General features: G+C 41.4%; 1 protein-coding gene across 1 annotated transcript in view; it reads left to right on the top strand.

The window, feature by feature from the left end:
• The first annotated feature begins 1,927 nt into the window (after positions 1–1,927).
• Positions 1,928–18,292, top strand: part of LOC138983069 (ABC transporter B family member 2-like) — a 67,588-nt gene continuing 51,223 nt past the window's right edge. The window contains exons 1-6 of the mRNA XM_070356474.1: positions 1,928–2,040; positions 5,177–5,348; positions 8,517–8,744; positions 9,017–9,142; positions 11,095–11,298; positions 16,160–16,482. Of these exons, the coding sequence (XP_070212575.1) occupies positions 1,928–2,040; positions 5,177–5,348; positions 8,517–8,744; positions 9,017–9,142; positions 11,095–11,298; positions 16,160–16,482 (1,166 nt within the window). The remainder of the gene's footprint in view (positions 2,041–5,176; positions 5,349–8,516; positions 8,745–9,016; positions 9,143–11,094; positions 11,299–16,159; positions 16,483–18,292) is intronic.

Genomic DNA, 18,292 nt, shown 5'->3' with positions numbered 1-18,292 from the left:
CGTTGTTATTCTGCTGTGGCGGTAAAGGCAGATATTGTGTGTTCTGTTCATGTTTTGGTATTACTAAGGACATTTTCTTAAAAAACAGTGTATGAAACCGCTTTATGTTCTTAAAATTGATGGGATGTGTGCATTTGGTTGCGTGTGATCTGTTTATAAAATGAAATATTGTTGAAAACTGACCGTCGGATTGCGGTCTTTCGTCGAAGAAACTGTATGCAAAGACATTTGAAAGGGGAACTACTCTTGTCGCTAGACACAGTGTGAGAGTTAATTGCCTTGTAACTTGCTTGCCGGGTGATTGTTAGATTTCGAGTCGAAAAACAACTGAACTCATAGATTTTATATGGAGATTCATGTGCTCAAGCCTGTATGTGCTAGTTTAAATGCGGTACGTTCGTTTTGTTTGCTCCAGAGATGACTGTACATTAGAGCGTTCGGAACTTTTAAGTCGCAAAAGTAGTGCCGACACAGAACAACTTCTTAACCCATGCGCTATCGAGGATTCAGGCTGTTGCTGGCTCGTTATTTGTTTGGTTGCTGGGTGTTTATAAAAAAATAAGTAGCCCTACAAGTTTACAGAGGTAAAGAAGCAGAGGGGGGGAATACATTTCCATAAATTGCCTAAAGTTGGACCTCGTTAAATCCAACCCTGGTCAACGGAGCTGAGTAGTTCAAGGCAGTGGCTCTTATTTTCCGTAATGCTCATCATTTGCTCTTGTCTCAGGGACATACCGACATTGTTGAACGGCTGCGGGGAGAGAGTACCGATCACAGTGCAGTGGTTCGTGACGTGGCTTCTCTCCTTAGTTTTAGCCTTCAGTCGGAGCTGGAAACTGTCCGTCTCCATCCTTTTCTTCAGTCCTATCGTGGTGGTCGTCAGTGGCTTCATCACAAAGGTATATGATAATAATAATAATAATAATAATAATAATAATAATGATAGTAATTGTCAGTAAGTAGCGGTGTCACATGACTGATTTGAAACAGTTGACTGGCTAATGGCAATGCGCTAAAAACTGTTAGCGCACTTTTCCAGAGATCGTATTCTTACGCCCTTTGCCACAGCGAGGCTGTGCCCCTTCTTCCGATTTGAGAAGATTCTTCTCATCCGCCATGTTAGTCGCATGTAGCTTATCGTCTCCACATTACCAAACAACGATGCTTGACCCTAAATTTCCCCGCGGAAGTGTTTTTTTCTGACAGATTTCGAGCTAGACCGTGCCATTTTGGAAGTACATATATAGCAGACGACAGCGTCAGTATAGTACTGAAATGAACGGTTTTCGCATATTATTTCAAGACAACTACGATGTAAACAGAACACGCAAAGGCTTCAAAACAATCTTACTGTGTAATCATAGCACCAACCTCCCAGATGAATGCAGGTACATTGCGGGAAATAACATGCCAACTTAATTGTTTTTGAATGAGCGATCCAACGTGTCACGTTGAAATCAGGGGACGTCACTCAGTTGCTTGGGGGTTGTTCCTTTTTTGATTTATTCGGATTAAAAACAAGCTCTGAAAATTTAAAATATGAAAATTATGATTAAAATTTAATTTCCGGAATCGATTTAAAAGAAATTTCATCTTATTCCTTGTCGGTTCTTGATTCCAAAAACATAAATATGTTATGTTTGGATTAAAAAAAAAGCTCAGAAAGTTAAACAGAATAGAGATACAGAAAAGCGAGCTATCCTTCTCAGCGCAACCACTACCGCGCTATACTGGCTTGTCAACTTCACTGCCTTTTCCACGAGCGAGGGACTGACGATGCTATACTGTCTTGGTACAAAAAATGCCTTCAGTTTCATTCTTTGAGTTCAACAGCTTGACTAAATGTAGTAATTTCGCCTCACGCGACTTTTTCTATTATCTCCTTTTAAGTTTTCTTTTGTATTTATCTTTGCAGAAAGTGAACAAAATGACACTGAATGAATATCACACTTACGTGACGGCCGGCATGTCGGCAGAGAGAGCTCTGCGAAGACTTCATTCTGTTCAATCTTTCAACGCCAACGAGTGGGAGTGCAACACGTAATGTGAACCATGCATACAGTATTTACCAATAGTTGAACAAAACACACACCCATTCACGGAGAACGTGAAGCTGTATCTCCACAGTGAAGCAACAAAAACCAAAACCCAAAAAAGACAAGAATAGATGCGAAAGGTTGCACACACCTTCCCTTGTCAACCGTTCGGCTCATCATCTCAGATATGGTTAGGCTTTTAAATGCGAAAAGACTCCACATACCAAAAAACAACAGCGTGTTGAGATAAGTATGTCAGGTTTGAGGATGCACTGTTCTGTAGGTTTCTCTCAGTATACCACCCCCTCGCTTTTCAGTTGTAAATATTAAGCTTAGTTTATCGAATGTGTTCCAAGCTACGTTGGGTCAAAGGTCACAGAAGATTTGCATCGTGCAGCAAGGCACGTTGGGTTAAAGGTCACAGAAGATTTGCGTTGTGCAGCGAAGGAAAGAATCGCGATCTTGTTTCCGACTCATTGCCTCTTCGTTTTTCATTAGACCTGTAATTCTGCTTGCTCGGCTTTGTTAGATGTTTGCATTTATTGTTGCTATGTTCTTTGCTTTTATTATTATTTCTTATGTGCGCTTCGTTTATCGATACAATGTCTTGTGCACGGGTCAACATTTGTGTGTCAGGGGTCAATTGGTATGACTTGAACTTGACGCTCGTGTTTCTCCGAACGTCTGTGTATCGAAACACAGATAAACGCACTCCATGACTTTGTAAGAAGACAAAACATATCGCTAGGTTTCATTTGTTTGTGATGAGTTTATGACCTTTCATGAAGTAGATTTGTTGTTTGTTTACATTTGCCAGTTCGTGTTTGGAACTTTGCAAAGCAGTGTCGTCTGCCTAGGTCTGGGGAAACGCCAATGAAGAGAGCCAAAGAATCCCCGAGCGTTTCTATTTGTTTGACTTACCACGCACCGTGTGTTTGAAGCTAAATGATGTTAACATAGTGCCCCTGGTACTGCAGTTTATCCTACATACGTGAGAGAGACACTCGTGAGATAATAATCGTTCAAATCACACGTGTGTATATCATGTAAATGAGGTCATGTCCAAGCAAGTCTGGCAGGGACCTGTTTTTCCACTGCTTATGATGCCAAAGTCACCAAGACAAACGTCATTATAGAAAAAAAAATTGCGCTCGCTAATTACCCTCGATGAATTTTTAGAACTACCAACACGTCACGCCACACTTTCAAAGTGACGTTTCTTTGCTTTGACATAATAGATTGCACGAGGCTTTAGAAGAGATCGAGGTTCCAAAACAAGCGTCTTCAGTTTAGCTGCCTCGATTGCAGGACATTTTCAGTAAAATACACGTAAGTGCAGTATGTAGGATAAACAGAATATTACATGGCTTGCTGTTTCGTACCAGATTTACACTCGGTGCTTTTTCAAATAGTGAACAGCTCGCTTTCGCTCGCAGTTCAATATTTAAAAAAACAACTCGTGTAAATCTGGTACGACACAGCAAGCCGTAGTATTCTCTATATATATCACCGATACAATAGTGGTGATGATATCAAAAATCATGAATATTACTGGTAGGCCCAGTAATACGGACGAGAAATATGCTGCTGCAGATGGCAATGACAATCTTGAACGACCGGTTGTATATTATTGACGGCAATCTTAGGCGATAACTTGCAAGTCTGCGTTAATCTTAGACCATGACTTGCCAGTCCACGGTAATAAACTCAGGCGACGACTTGCTAGTCGACGCCGGGTAATCATCTCAGGCGATGACTTGCTAGTCGACGGTAATCTTAGGCGATGACTTGGTAGTCGACGGCAATCTTAGGCGATGACTTGCTATCGACGGTAATCTTAGACAATGAATTTCCAGTCGACGGTAATCATCTTAGGCGATGACTTGCTAGTTCACGGTAATCTTAGACAATGGCTTGCAAGTCGACTGTAATCTTAGACAATGACTTGCTAGTTCACGGTAGTCTTAGACAATGGCTTGCTAGTCGACTGTAATCTTAGACAATGACTTGCTAGTTCACGGTAATCTTAGACAATGACTTGCTAGTTCACGGTAATCTTAGACAATGACTTGCTAGTTCACGGTAATCTTAGACAATGACTTGCTAGTCGACTGTAATCTTAGACAATGACTTGCTAGTTCACGGTAGTCTTAGACAATGGCTTGCTAGTCGACTGTAATCTTAGACAATGACTTGCTAGTCGACTGTAATCTTAGACAATGACTTGCTAGTTCACGGTAATCTTAGACCATGACTTGCTAGTTCACGGTAATCTTAGACAATGGCTTGCTAGTCGACTGTAATCTTAGACAATGACTTGCTAGTTCACGGTAATCTTAGACCATGAATGTCCAGTCGACGGTAATCATCAGGCGATGACTTGCTAGTTCACGGTAATCTTAGACAATGACTTGCTAGTCCACTGTAATCTTAGACAATGACTTGCTAGTTTACGGTAATCTTAGACAATGACTTGCTAGTCCACGGTAATCATCAGGCGATGACTTGCTAGTCGACGGTAATCATCTCAGGCGACGACTTGCTAGTTGACAGTAATCATTTCAGGCAATGACTTGCTAGTCCACGGTAATCTTAGACAATGTCAATGACTTGCTAGTCGACGGCAATCTAAGGCGATGACTTGCGAGTAGTCGACGACCATCTTAGGCGATTTACTCCCTAGTCGACGGCAATATATTAGGCGATGACTTGACAGTCGACGGCAATCTTAGACAATGACTTGCGAGTATTCAACGGCAATCTTAGGGGCTTTACTCGCTAGTCGACGGCAGTATTAGGCGATGATTTTCTCGTCGACGACAATTTTAGGCGATGACTTGCTAGTCGACGGTAATCTTAGAAAATGACTTGCGAATAGTCGACAGCAATATCGGGCGATGACTTGCTAGTCGACGTCAATCTTAGGCAATGACTTGGTTGTCGACGGCCCTTTTAGGCGATGCCTTGTTAGTCAACGGCAATCTTACTGATGACTTGTGAGGAGCCAGGATGTCTGTTTATAACGTGTGGATGTTTCGGTTCAGATACGCAGGCTATTGTTGATGTTTTGGTTCAGATACACGGGCTATTGTTGATGTTTTTGTTCAGATACGCGGGCTATTGTTGATGTTTTTGTTCAGATACGCGGGCTATCTTCAGCACTCTATCACACTCGAGATTCGGAAGGCGATGGTGTCGGGTGTGGGGATGTTCTTTCCTTGGCTGTTCAACATTTTTACTTTTGCTGTTGCGTTTGGCTACGGAAACCATCTGGTCGAAAATGAGGGAATGTTCCCGGGAAACGTGTTTCCGGTGAGTAGTGCATGGTGTGTCTGAACTATTGTGTTCTCTCTGTGTTAAGAATGTTATATACGATAAATACCGATAGTTTTGTTATGCTATTCACTGCAGTGCAGTAAGATAAGGGTAAGGATAACATGTCATATAGTCCTGTGAGGTAACTCTAATGGGAATTCGGGTTGCTTTCTCACAGGGGAAAGGAAGCTGCCATCTAGTACGGCGCAACCCAGTGGGTTTTTTTTCTCGTTTTTTTCTGCATGCGTGTATTTATGTATTCAAACCCTGAGTCTTTCGTTGTGAACTTGGGATCTTTGGTGAGCGCATGCGTGCACACAGGGGTGTTTGGACACCGAGGAGTGTCTGCACAAAGTTGACCCTGGGAAATAAATCCCTCGCCGAACATGGGGATCGAACCCACGTCGATAGCGACAACTTGTTTTAACATAGAGGGGGGAATCGAGACGAGGGTCGTGGTGTATGTGTATGTGTGTGTGTGTGTGTGTCTGTCTGTCTGTCTGTCTGTCTGTCTGTGTGTGTGTGTGTGTGTAGAGCGATTCAGACTAAACTACTAGGCCGATCTTTATGAAATTTGACATGAGAGTTCATGGGTATGATATCCTCGGACGTTTTTTTCATTTTTTCGATAAATACCTTTGATGACGTCATATCCGGCTTTTTGTAAAAGTTGAGGCGGCACTGTCACACCCTCATTTTTCCATTAAATTGATTGAAATGTTGGCAAAGCAATCTTCGACGAAGGCCGGGGTTTGGTATTGCATTTCAGCTTGGTGGCTTAAAAACTAATGAGTGAGTTTGGTCATTAAAAATCGGAAACTTGTAATTCAAATTATTTTTTTTATTAAACGATCCAAAAGCAATTTCATCTTATTCTTCGTCATTTTTTGATTCCAAAAACATATACATATGTTATATTTGGATTATAAACAAGCTCTGAAAATTAAAAATATAAAAATTATGATCAAAATTAAATTTCCGAAATCGTTTTAATAACTATTTCATCTTATTCCTTGTCGGTTCCTGATTCCAAAAACATATAAATATGATATGTTTGGATTAAAAACACGCTCAGAAAGTTAAAACGAAGAGAGGTACAGTAAAGCGTGCTATGAAGCACAGCGCAATCGCTACCGCGCCAAACAGGCTCGTCACTTTCACTGCCTTTTGCACTAGCGGCGGACTACGTTCAGTTTCATTCTGTGAGTTCCACAGCTTGACTAAATGTAGTAATTTCGCCTTACGCGACTTGTTTTTGAGTGCCAGCGACGCTACCGACTGAGCTATTTCCCCGCCCGTAACTATTAGATGATGACGTAAGTTACCTGTTTACACTCGGATGCACAGTTTTGCATCCCACGCAACGCTATTTATTGACTCTGCGAGTCAGCCCCTGCAGTTTTGCCTTCTAGTGTATTCCAGCTTTCCGGATCTTTTCCGGATGTCAAAATTCCAGATGTTTGCGTGCAGTTCTAAGAGGTATTTGAACTCTGCTGAGTTTGTTCGTGAATAATGCAGCTTCCTGGAAAGCGCGGAAAACATGTTTATATGTTTATTGCTCTTCTGCAAGTGTATCCTTAATGAAACATTGGAACACTACCCTTAAGACCCCCGATTTAAGCTCCCAACGCGCGTAGGTAATTTTCCAGACGTCGCGGCGGTGCGCTACCACACAGTTTTGACGGCTTCATCTCCTTTTAAATTTTTGCACAATACAGACCGTTTTGAATGGTGATATTTCACATATCAACGCAGGACAAATCAATGAACATAATAGTTTGGCTTGTCAGTCCATTTATCGACAAAGAGGCGTGTGGATGGGATGAAAGTGGGCGAATATGCTTAAAAGATGAAAGATCTACAGCAAGTCGGTACGTATGTTCGTTTAAGTGTAGCTAGCTTTCTCGTTGAAAACCACACATGTACTAGATACAACCCTTAATCATTCCCACAACCATAAATTTAAGCTGTACGTGGTTTCAAAGAGACACATTTTGTTTAGAATGGGAGACACTTGCCATGAAGTTGGCGACAACGCTTTATTTACAACTGGCGTCAGCGCTCTCTCGGTATCTATATCTATATACGGCTTGTGTGTGTGTGTGTGTGTGTGTGTGTGTGTGTGTGTGTGTGTGTGTCTGTCTGTCTGTCTGTCACTTCGCGATGCACGGCCAAAGTTCTCGATGGATCTGCTTCAAATTTGGTGGGCATATTCAGGTAGACCCCGGACACAATCTGGTCGATGAAAATTTTCAACACGTGCTCTAAGCGCGGCGCGGTGAACCGATTTTGGTTTTTCTGTAGATCCATTTCCAGTAACTCTTCCTTATCTTCTCCAGTGTTTTGCGCGTTTAACTCCCTTCCTTCGTGTGGCGTCAATCACGTCAACACGTGCTCTAAGCCGGCGAACCGCCATGCTGCATACTCCGTCTCGCGATCTTCCCGGCGAAGCCGGTGTAACACGAGAAAATTACTCCCACGAGATTTTTTACTCCGGAGTAAACATTTCGTACGAAAATGTTACTCCATTTACGAAAAAAGCACTCCCCAATTGCACGAGAAAATTACTCCCCAAGACAGGTGAGTTCCGAGTAAACATTTTGTATAAAAATGTTACTCCCCTGACGAATAAATAACGAATAAATTACTTCACCCCAACACGAGCAATTTAACTTCCCATGTCAGGTGTACGAAATTTATACTCCCTTGTCCCCTGTTAGTCTTGGTGGTGGAAGGGGTGGAGGGAGGGTAGCGCGACATTCGTTTGCGCGAGATCACTTATTGGCATTATCCCTTCGCCCGCATCCCATTTTTGCGTACGAGATTTTTTGTGGAAGTAAAAAAAATGGGGAGTAAAAATTTCGTGGAGGGAGTAATTTTTTCGTGCCTTGGGGAGTTCTTTTCTCGTACGAAAAGTGTACTTGGAGTAAGAATTTCGTACGAAATATTTACTCCGGAGTAAATTTTTCGTGGAGTAAAAATGTCGTGTTACACCGGTGCGAACCGCCACGCTGCATACTCCGTCTCGCGATCCACCCGGCGAAGCGGGTAATCATCTAGTTGCAGAATATTCGGCGTGATTTTTAAACTATTGAGATCCAATTTTCGCAGAGTTTAGGACGGTCTCAAACAGGGGCACGTGTGTGCCACTGTCATTATTTTCAGGTGTTTTTCGGAATCGTCTTCGCTTCAGCCTCCATACAACAAATCTTCGTGAACATGGATGCTATCACAGGGGCTAAGTTAGCCCTGAAACCCATCTTGGAGATCTTCGAACAGCAGTCTCCCATCGATTTCTTCTCCACCGCGGGAAAGAAGATCGAAGAGGGTCTCAAGGGGTCCATTGATTTCCGTGGGGTCTTTTTTCGGTACCCCACCCGACTAAATGTTAAGGTGACACCCCCTTTTTCTGCCTTGTCTTGTCAACCTTTGTAAAAAGAATGCTCATCATCTTAAGATTGAACAAAGAACGCCTGGCTGAGAGCCAAAGTTTATCTTCTGTGCATTATCTCTTTATCCTTTGGTTGTCCGGCTACTTCGTGTGTGTGTGTGCGTGTGTGTGTGTGTGTGTGTGTGTGTGTGTGTGCCAGTCCGTGCGTACGTGCGTGCGTGCGTGTATGCGTGTGTGTGTGTGTGTGTTTATATGTTTGTTCATTCTTTGTCAGGTACTCAATAGTTTTGATATGAAGATACAGGCGGGCGAGACAGTGTCCCTGTTAGGAGACCCTTCATCCGGTGTCCTCGCAATTCCACACCTGATTGAACGCTTTTATGACATCAACAAAGGACAGGTATGTAGTCTTATCTTCCATACCGACTTTTTTTGTCGACGTACATTAATTTTCACATCTAGTGCTCTCATTATAGACAACACCAGTCAATCTCTGACGTCAAAGCAAAAAGGCGTCACTATAGGAATTAAAGTGTTGCGTGTAAGTTCTTTCAGAGGTTACAACAAACGCAAAAAGTGTTTGAAGAATGACGTTTAGGTCCCTGCCAGACTATACTTTGACTCGACATCATTTACATGATATACACCCGTACACTATAGGAATTAAAGTGTTGCGTGTAAGTTCTTTCAGAGGTTACAACAAACGCAAAAAGTGTTTGAAGAATGACGTTTAGGTCCCTGCCAGACTATACTTTGACTCGACATCATTTACATGATATACACCCGTGTGAATATATGGTTTAGTAATGACAACGGGTGGTTGTTAACCCGTGATTTGTAAAATGTTTTACAAATCACGTAAATGCGCCCGATATTTTCTTGTCATCATCTCCAAAGTCAAGGGATCTATAAGATTTTTTTTTTTCATTACTTTATTCTCCCATCATTGGGAAATTCGGGTCGCTTCCTCCCAGTGGAAAGCTTTAGCAGCAACGGAGTCGCGCTACCCCAAAGTCAAGGGATATATTAGATTTTTTTTGATTTTTTTTTCATTACTTAATTGTCCCATCGCTGGGAAATTCGGGTCGCTTCCTCCCAGTGGAAAGCTAGCAGCAACAGTGTCGTGCTACCCCAAAGTCAAGGGATCTTATCGATTTTTTTCATTTTTATATTTAGTCAAGTTTTGACTAAATATTTTAACATCGAGGGGGAATCGAAACGAGGGTCGTGGTGTATGTGCGTGTGTCTGTGTGTCTGTGTGTGTGTGTAGAGCGATTCAGACTAAACTACTGGACCGATCTTTATGAAATTTGACATGAGAGTTCCTGGGTATGAAATCCCCGAACGTTTTTTTCATTTTTTTGATAAATGTCTTTGATGACGTCATATCCGGCTTTTCGTGAAAGTTGAGGCGGCACTGTCACGCCCTCATTTTTCAACCAAATTGGTTGAAATTGTGGTCAAGTAATCTTCGACGAAGCCCGGACTTCGGTATTGCATTTCAGCTTGGTGGCTTAAAAATTAATTAATGACTTTGGTCATTAAAAATCTGAAAATTGTAAAAAAAAAATAAAAATTTATAAAACGATCCCAATTTACGTTTATCTTATTCTCCATCATTTTCTGATTCCAAAAACATATAAATATGTTATATTTGGATTAAAAACAAGCTCTGAAAATTAAATATATAAAAATTATTATCAAAATTAAATTGTCGAAATCAATTTAAAAACACTTTCATCTTATTCCTTGTCGGTTCCTGATTCCAAAAACATATACATATGATATGTTTGGATTAAAAACACGCTCAGAAAGTTAAAACAAAGAGAGGTACAGAAAAGCGTGCTATCCTTCTTAGCGCAACTACTACCCCGCTCTTCTTGTCAATTTCACTGCCTTTGCCATGAGCGGTGGACTGACGATGCTGCGAGTATACGGTCTTGCTGAAAAATGGCATTGCGTTCAGTTTCATTCTGTGAGTTCGACAGCTACTTGACTAAATATTGTATTTTCGCCTTACGCGACTTGTTTTCATTAATTTATTGTCCCATCGCTGGGAAATAGGGGTTTGTTTTCTTTGTTATGCTAAAAATCGTAATATTTTAATCTATCGGGCCCAAACCACCCCCACCACCCAGCATAGATGCTCTAAACAACAAATATTAATAATAATAAAAGGCATGAATTACTTTGTGGAAAGCGATATTTTAAATTTTTTAAATTTTTACAAATCGCGGTTTTAGGTTCGACGTAATTTGTAAAATGGTTTTACATTTTTACAAATCACGGGTTAACAGTGGTCTCTCTCACCTATGAAGGATAAAGCCGGATTGCATTTCTCGTTTTCTTTAGATTCTTCTAGACGGACACGAAATCCGGCATTACAACGTCAGATGGTTGCGTTCGCAGATTGGTGTCGTCACCAAGAATCCTTCGTTCTTCCCCGTCTCAATATCAGACAACATACGTCACGGACTTCCTGACGTCACCCAGGACGAAATCGAGGATGCTGCCAAGGATGCCAACATCCATGACTTCATTATGACCCTTCCACTTGTGTGTGTCTTCAGTTGTTGTCTGAGAGATTTTATGATGATAACAATAATGATATATGATATATTTTGATTTATACTACGTGTATATAAAAACATGTCTGTTATCATTTGCTAACAATCATCAATATAGAAATAACGGTTTCATTACCGGCCATTTTCGACCACATTGAAATTCGAAGCAATACCGCTACTACATGTAATCAATAAAATGCTATGAGATCTTTATGCGTGATTCATCACATAAGTTTGTTTGAAAACGAGTTTAAAAAGCCGTTAGGCGTGCTTGAATAACGTAAGTGATTGTCACGAGTAGACAAAATACATTTGAAGATGGCAGGTCAATCATTAGGTCGATTCAACGTTTTAGTCGGCTGGTTCAGCCTTCGAGAGGAGAAAAATGCACGAATCAGTAAACGTTTATGATGTTTTGAGTAGCGGCCGGAGTGTCTGGTGTGTTTCAGCAGAAATGAGACGCCTAGCTGGTATTAACTAGCCGCCGCCACTGAACCGAAATTCCATATAATAATAATAATTGTCAGTAAGTACAGGTGTCACATGACTGATGTGAAACAGTTGATTGGCTAATGGCAATGCGCTTAAAAGTGTAGGAGTGCGCTAACAATCCCATAGAGCGTATTCATGCGCCTGTGCCCCTTCTTTCGATTTGAGAAGATTCTTCTCATTCTCGGTGTTAGTAACATGTAGTTTACCAAATGATAGGGGAAGGGCTCCTAATATGGACCACTTTTTGTTTCATGCTGATAAATAGCTTGTTTTCTTGCAAAGAAGTTTCATTTTGTGTTTGGTAGTCCTTCTTTCTTAGGTTAACCGTTAGGCCTAATTTGAGTAAAATAGCTTTGATACACATTCAGCAAAAATTAAATACAGAAAAAATCACAAAGGGTCCATATTAGGAGCCTGGGCGCCTAATATGGACCAGTGAAGCGGCCTTCACGAATCACTGTAAAAAGCCCCCTATATTTCAAAATAACATGATACAACTTAGTGTACAAGTCAGCCTAATTAAAATATGCTCTAGATTTATCTGTTTCGGGTTGATGAGAGCATTATTTGAAGCACAGCAGGAAACTAAAGAAGCTTTGTTGCGCCACACTTTGAAGTAATCCCACACTTTGAAGTAAATTACTTCAAAGTGTGGGGATGTGCCCCACACTTTGAAGTAAACCCATTTTTTACTTCAAAGTGTGGGGGGATCTTCCCACACTTTGAAGTAAACTCAGTTTTTACTTCAAAGTGTGGGGGGATCTTCCCACACTTTGAAGTAACTTACTTCAAAGCGTGGGACTTTTGCATCGCCTGTTTGAGCCTGATGATTTTGTCAAAAAAATGGCAAAGTCTTTTGGATGAGTGAACAGAAAAAGTGAGCGAGCCAAGAAACACAGTGATGTTTATTATCAACCCAAAGCAATGACCTATTGTTGAGTGTGACGAAAACACGTGGTGACGATTTTAGAACATGTGGGGTCACGCGGAGACTATCTGAGAACACTCGGGCTCATTCGGCACGATTTTACAAGCATGGGCTCCCTGGAACATGTCCCCACTACGACAACTCCCCCACCAAATGTCCCCACTGTCGCAATTTCCCGCCAAATGTCTGTATCTGCGATCATTCTTCTCCAAATATACCAACTGCGATAATTCCCCGCCGAATATCCCAACTGCGACAATTCCCCGCGAAATGTTGCCACTCACACTGAAAAATGTCCCCACCACGACAGTTCCCCGCCAAATGCCCCCACAACGACAACTACCCGCCAAATGTCCCCCACTGCGACAATTCCCCACCAAGTGTCTCCCACTGCGACATTTCCCCGCCAAAATGTCCCCACTACGACAATTTCACACCAAGTGTCTCCCACTGCGACATTTCCCCGCCAAATGTTCCAACTACGACAATTCCCCGCCAAATGGCGTCCACTGCGACAATTCCCCGCCCAACGTCCCCACTACGACAATTCGTCTTCAAATGTTCCCAGGACGACAATTCCCCGCCAAATGTTCCCACTACGACAATTCCCCGCAAAATATCCCCACTGCAACAACTCCCCACCAAGTGTCCTCCACTGCGACAATTACCCGCCAAATGTCCCCACTACGACAGTTCTTCGCCAAACGGCCCCACTACGACAATTAGTCGCCAAATGGCCCCACTACGACAATTCCCCGCCAAATGTCTCCCCCTTCGACAATTACTCGCCAAAAATCCCCACTGCGACAATTCCCCACGAAGTGTCCGCCACTGCGACAATTCCCCGCCAAATGTCCTTACTGCGACAATCCTCCCTGGAAATGTCCCAACTGCGACAATCCTCCCCCCCCCCCCCCAACGGCCCCACTACAACAATTCGTCGCCAAATGTCCACAAATGCGGTAATTCCCCGCCAAATGTCCACACTACGACAATTCCCCGCCAAATGCCTCCCACTACGACAATTCCCCTCCAGACGGCCCCACTACGACAATTCATCGCCAATTGTCCGCAACTGCAGTAATTCCCCGCCAAATGTTCAACACTACGACAATTCCCCGCCAAATGTCCCCACCGCTGCGACAATTCTCCCTTGAAATGCCCTTTCTACGGGGAAATGTCGTAGTGGGGACATTTTGGTGGGAATTATCGTAGCTGGGACATCTGGCGGGGAGTTGTCGCAGTTGGAATATTTGGCGGGAAATTATCGCAGTTGCGGACATTTGGCGGGAAATTGTGACAGTGGGGACATTTTGTGGAGAAATGTCGTAGGGGGGGGAGGGGGGGGGGGGGGCTTTTTACAGTGAGCCCATGCTTGTAAAATCGTGCCGAATTAGCCCAATTGTTCCCAGATAGTCTCCGCATGACCCAACATGTTTTAAAATCGTCACCACGAGTTTTCGTCACACTCAACAATGTCACATTGCTTAAAGCCTGATAAAAAACATCACTATGTTTCTTGGCTCGCTCACTTTTTCTGTTCACTCATCCAAAAGACTTTGCCATTTTTTTTTGACAAAATCATCAGGCTCAAACAGGCTATGCAAAAGTCCCACGCTTTGAAGTAAGTTATTTCAAAGCGCGGGAAGATCCCCCCACACTTTGAAGTAAAAACTGAGTTTACTTCAAAGTGTGGGAAGATCCCCCCACACTTTGAAGTAAAAAATGGGTTTACTTCAAAGTGTGGGGCACATCCCCACACTTTGAAGTACTTTACTTCAAAGTGTGGGATTACTTCAAAGTGTGGTGCAACAACGCTTATCAAAAACAGAGTGAAATAAGTGAAATTATCAACTTCCACGAAAAGAAGACTTTTCGTTGCATTTTTTTTAAATCTCGAGGGCTAGTTAATTATAGGTTATTACCAGCAAGCTTCTTAATGAATTAATGAAAATAGCCTTTAGCTTTTATTTTCTTCGATTTGTTGAAGGTGGTCCATATTAGGGGACTCGCACATACTTTGAGATTTTGCTATTATTTTTTGTTTGCAGTAGAAACTCGGGGTCAACACTGCTAAAATGTAACAAATACGGTTTTAGCTGTCATATATAGCCATTTTTGTTTGATTTAAAGCTTTGGCTGTAGACAGAAACGAGTCCGTTTTAGGCGGCAAATTTAGAGTGAACGCTGCCAAAAGTGAAAAAAGAGATAAAGCCTAACGGTTTTGAGATTTCTGTTTCTGCAACTGTTTTGACATGTGCAAGTTATCCAGAGAGGGCGAATACAGCGAATAAAACTTTTTTGAGCGCTCTAGCGCCGTTAGTTTGTGGTGGTCCATATTAGGAGCCGGTCCATATTAGGAGCCCTTCCCCTACTTGACCCTAAAATTCCCCGCGGCTGAAAGCAGAAGTGTTTTTCTGACAGATTTCGAGCTAGACCATGCAGCATTTGGAAGTCGACTGATTCGATTGACTCTCTTTCGAACATGTATCAGACGACAGCCTCAGTTCAGTACTAAAAGGAACGGTTTTTGCATATTTTAGGACAACAACGATGTAAATAGAAAACGCGAAGGCTTCATGTAATCATAGAACCAACCTCACAGATGAATGCAGATACATTACGAGAAATTCCAACTTTATTGTTTGCGAATGAGCGAACCATCGTGTCGCTTTAACATCAGGGGACGTCACTCAGTTGCTTAGGGGTTGTTCATTTTTGGGGAGCATAAAATTTATAAACTTTTGGTACATGTTTTTCTACCAATAATTAACTGAATATAAAGGTGAAACTGTATACTTACGGGTACATTTAGCATAACTGTAACTCATACCGTTAGTTGTTAATCGATAAAATGGTGCAGAGGGTCATCATATTGTAAAGTCAATGATCGGCGATTAAACCGTCAAGACCCCCGAAATGTGCATATGTTGCGAGAAGCTTGTAAGGCATGGCAAAGCCGGCTCACACACAAAAATAGATCTAGCTCGACCTGTGCCAAAAATTATCCAAACGCCCGCAGAAAAATATGCCTTATCAAACGTTCTAATCTCTTGTCGTTACTGACAGTTTCGTTATTGAAACAATCACAGTGCGCTAAGAGATTTAAAGAGTAAATCTTGAACATCATTATTGAACTCAGCGCTACGCGCTTCGTTCAATAATTTATTTATTCGTTTTGCTCTATAAATCTCTTAGTACACTGTGATGTCTCAATAACTTAAATAATAATGATGATGATGATGATGATGATGATGATGATGATGATGATGATGATGATGAGTAATAGTAGTAGTAGTAGTAGTAGTAGTAGTAACCGATGTAGTAGCGATACGCATGTGTCTCTTAGCAAAGTGTCTTCCTCAACCACGAAAAAGGCAGAGAAACGAATTTCCCTGACCATCTTAATTTCCCTAATGTCATGTTGCAGGGTTACAAAACCGTAGTCTCTGACGACACCGCAGAAAACATCGGCCTGGCCAGTGGGATCCCTTCACAGAGCAGACGGCACGGTCAACAGATGGACACTGTATCCATCATGTCAGTTAACAGCTTGCCGACTCCCCGAGAGGAATGGCCACCCCGCGACATGCCGACTACTAAACGTCACAGCGTTCTAAGTGACCGACCCCTGTACCAAGACAAGAAGGCATCAGCTTCTTCGGCTGGTTCTGGCAAGCCAGACGGCAGGCAGGACCAAATCTTAGTCACTGACAACTCGTCCCTGCCAGGAGGACAGAGCCGCAGGACAACGTTTTTTTTTTCTTTTTATTTTTTTTTCTTGTTTTTTTTTCTTTTCTTTTTTTTTCTTTTTTTTCTTTTTTTTTTCTTTTTTTTTTCTTTTTTTTTCTTCTCTTTTGTGTGGTTTTCTACAATGGACAAAATCTTGCATCTTTAATGTTGGTTATTGTCTTACATATGATTGTCTGTGTTTGGGTTGACTTAAGTGTTGTTTGTGGCGGTGTCATAATGGATTTTTTTGTTTTGTTTTTTTTGTTGTTGTTGTGGACAACGCCTTTATTTTCAAATTTTGCAATTATGAAAAAAGTGCATAGTGTAAAGGGTATTATGAAACACGAAGTTTCATTTCATTTTCAAACATGAATGTTAAATTTACGGGAGTACCATATCTAAATTTGCTAATGCACATTTTAGCAATAAGAACTAAATGGTTAATGATATCTAGACACACGTTGCCTGCATTTTCAACACAAACAAGTAGTACAGATTTTGCGTTAAGTTTAACACGTACACCAGTTTTATCTAGTATAGTGTTTTCGACGTGTTTCCATAAAGGCTTAACTTTACTACAATCATAGAATTTTTTTTCGATGTAGTCTCTTTCGTGTGTGCAGTATGGACAATATTCACTGGCGGACAGTCCCATTTTTTTGTAGAAGAATGTTTGTGGGATAGATGTGAACAATTTTCCAGTGCAATTCTCGTAGTCTTGATTCTTTTGTTGCGTTTTTTGCTATAGACCAGCATGTTTCATTGACGTCAAAATTAAATGTATTTTTCCAAAATAAAACAGAACAGGGAGTGGAATACTTCGTCTTTACAATAAATTGCCTAATCAGGTTTGCAGTCATATGGTTCGTACCGTTAAAGGCTAAATAGTGTTGTTCGTTAATATCAGATGTCACAAACTCTGGGTTGTTTCTCAAGTATCTGGAGACAGCGGCTCTAACGACCATCATTCACATATGTAAACCCTTTCTGAGCCCATTTCTGATAATAAATAACCTGATTCTGGTAGACTATACCACTATTATTCCAAAGACACGTCATTTTTAACGATCCATGCCATGGAGTTTTACTATAATCTAGCCATGTCGAGGCAACACGTTGCCAGAAAACAGACTTAATCTGATGAAAGCCTTTGAATTTTTTTGTTCCTATAGTAGTACTAAAACAAGCTAAGTTCCTTCCAAAAGATTGAAATGTTCCTCTTGGTATCCATGTCCACGTGCCATTCACATCCTTACTCGACAGTTTAATAAACCATTGACACAGGAATGAGTCTTGCATCACCTTGATATCTATCATATTTACCCCGCCCTTGTCTGTGTTACTGTTGACTACTACCCTTTTCACCTTTTCAAATGCTTTCTTATTACAGTCCCGTTTCCTCCACAAAAACCTATACAGTAGAGTGTTGATTTCTTTCAGCACCTTATCTGGCAAGCAGATGGACTGTAACACATACACAAACTGTGATAACAAAAAACTCTTAATTACGCATATTTTTCCGAGAATACCCAGATTTCGTTTTTCCCAGTTTAGAATTATTCTTTTAACTTAAGCGATTTTTTCTTGCCAGTTCATCTCAATTTCGGATGCGCTTTTAGCGTTTGAGAAGTAAACTCCTAAGATTTTTATCTGGTTTACGCGTTTAAAGCCAAAATCATCCATGTTTTCATTTCTTTTGGAACCAATCAACATCATTTCGGACTTGTGCATGTTTAACTTAAGACATGATATTAAAGTAAATTGCTCCAGTATTTCTAAAACACAGTTAATGTCTTCTTCGTCTCTTAGAAACATGGTGATGTCATCAGCA

The sequence above is a fragment of the Littorina saxatilis genome, linkage group LG12 (assembly GCF_037325665.1).
Source record: "Littorina saxatilis isolate snail1 linkage group LG12, US_GU_Lsax_2.0, whole genome shotgun sequence".
NCBI lineage: Eukaryota > Metazoa > Mollusca > Gastropoda > Littorinimorpha > Littorinidae > Littorina > Littorina saxatilis.
This window is presented reverse-complemented; position numbering and strand designations above follow the sequence as displayed.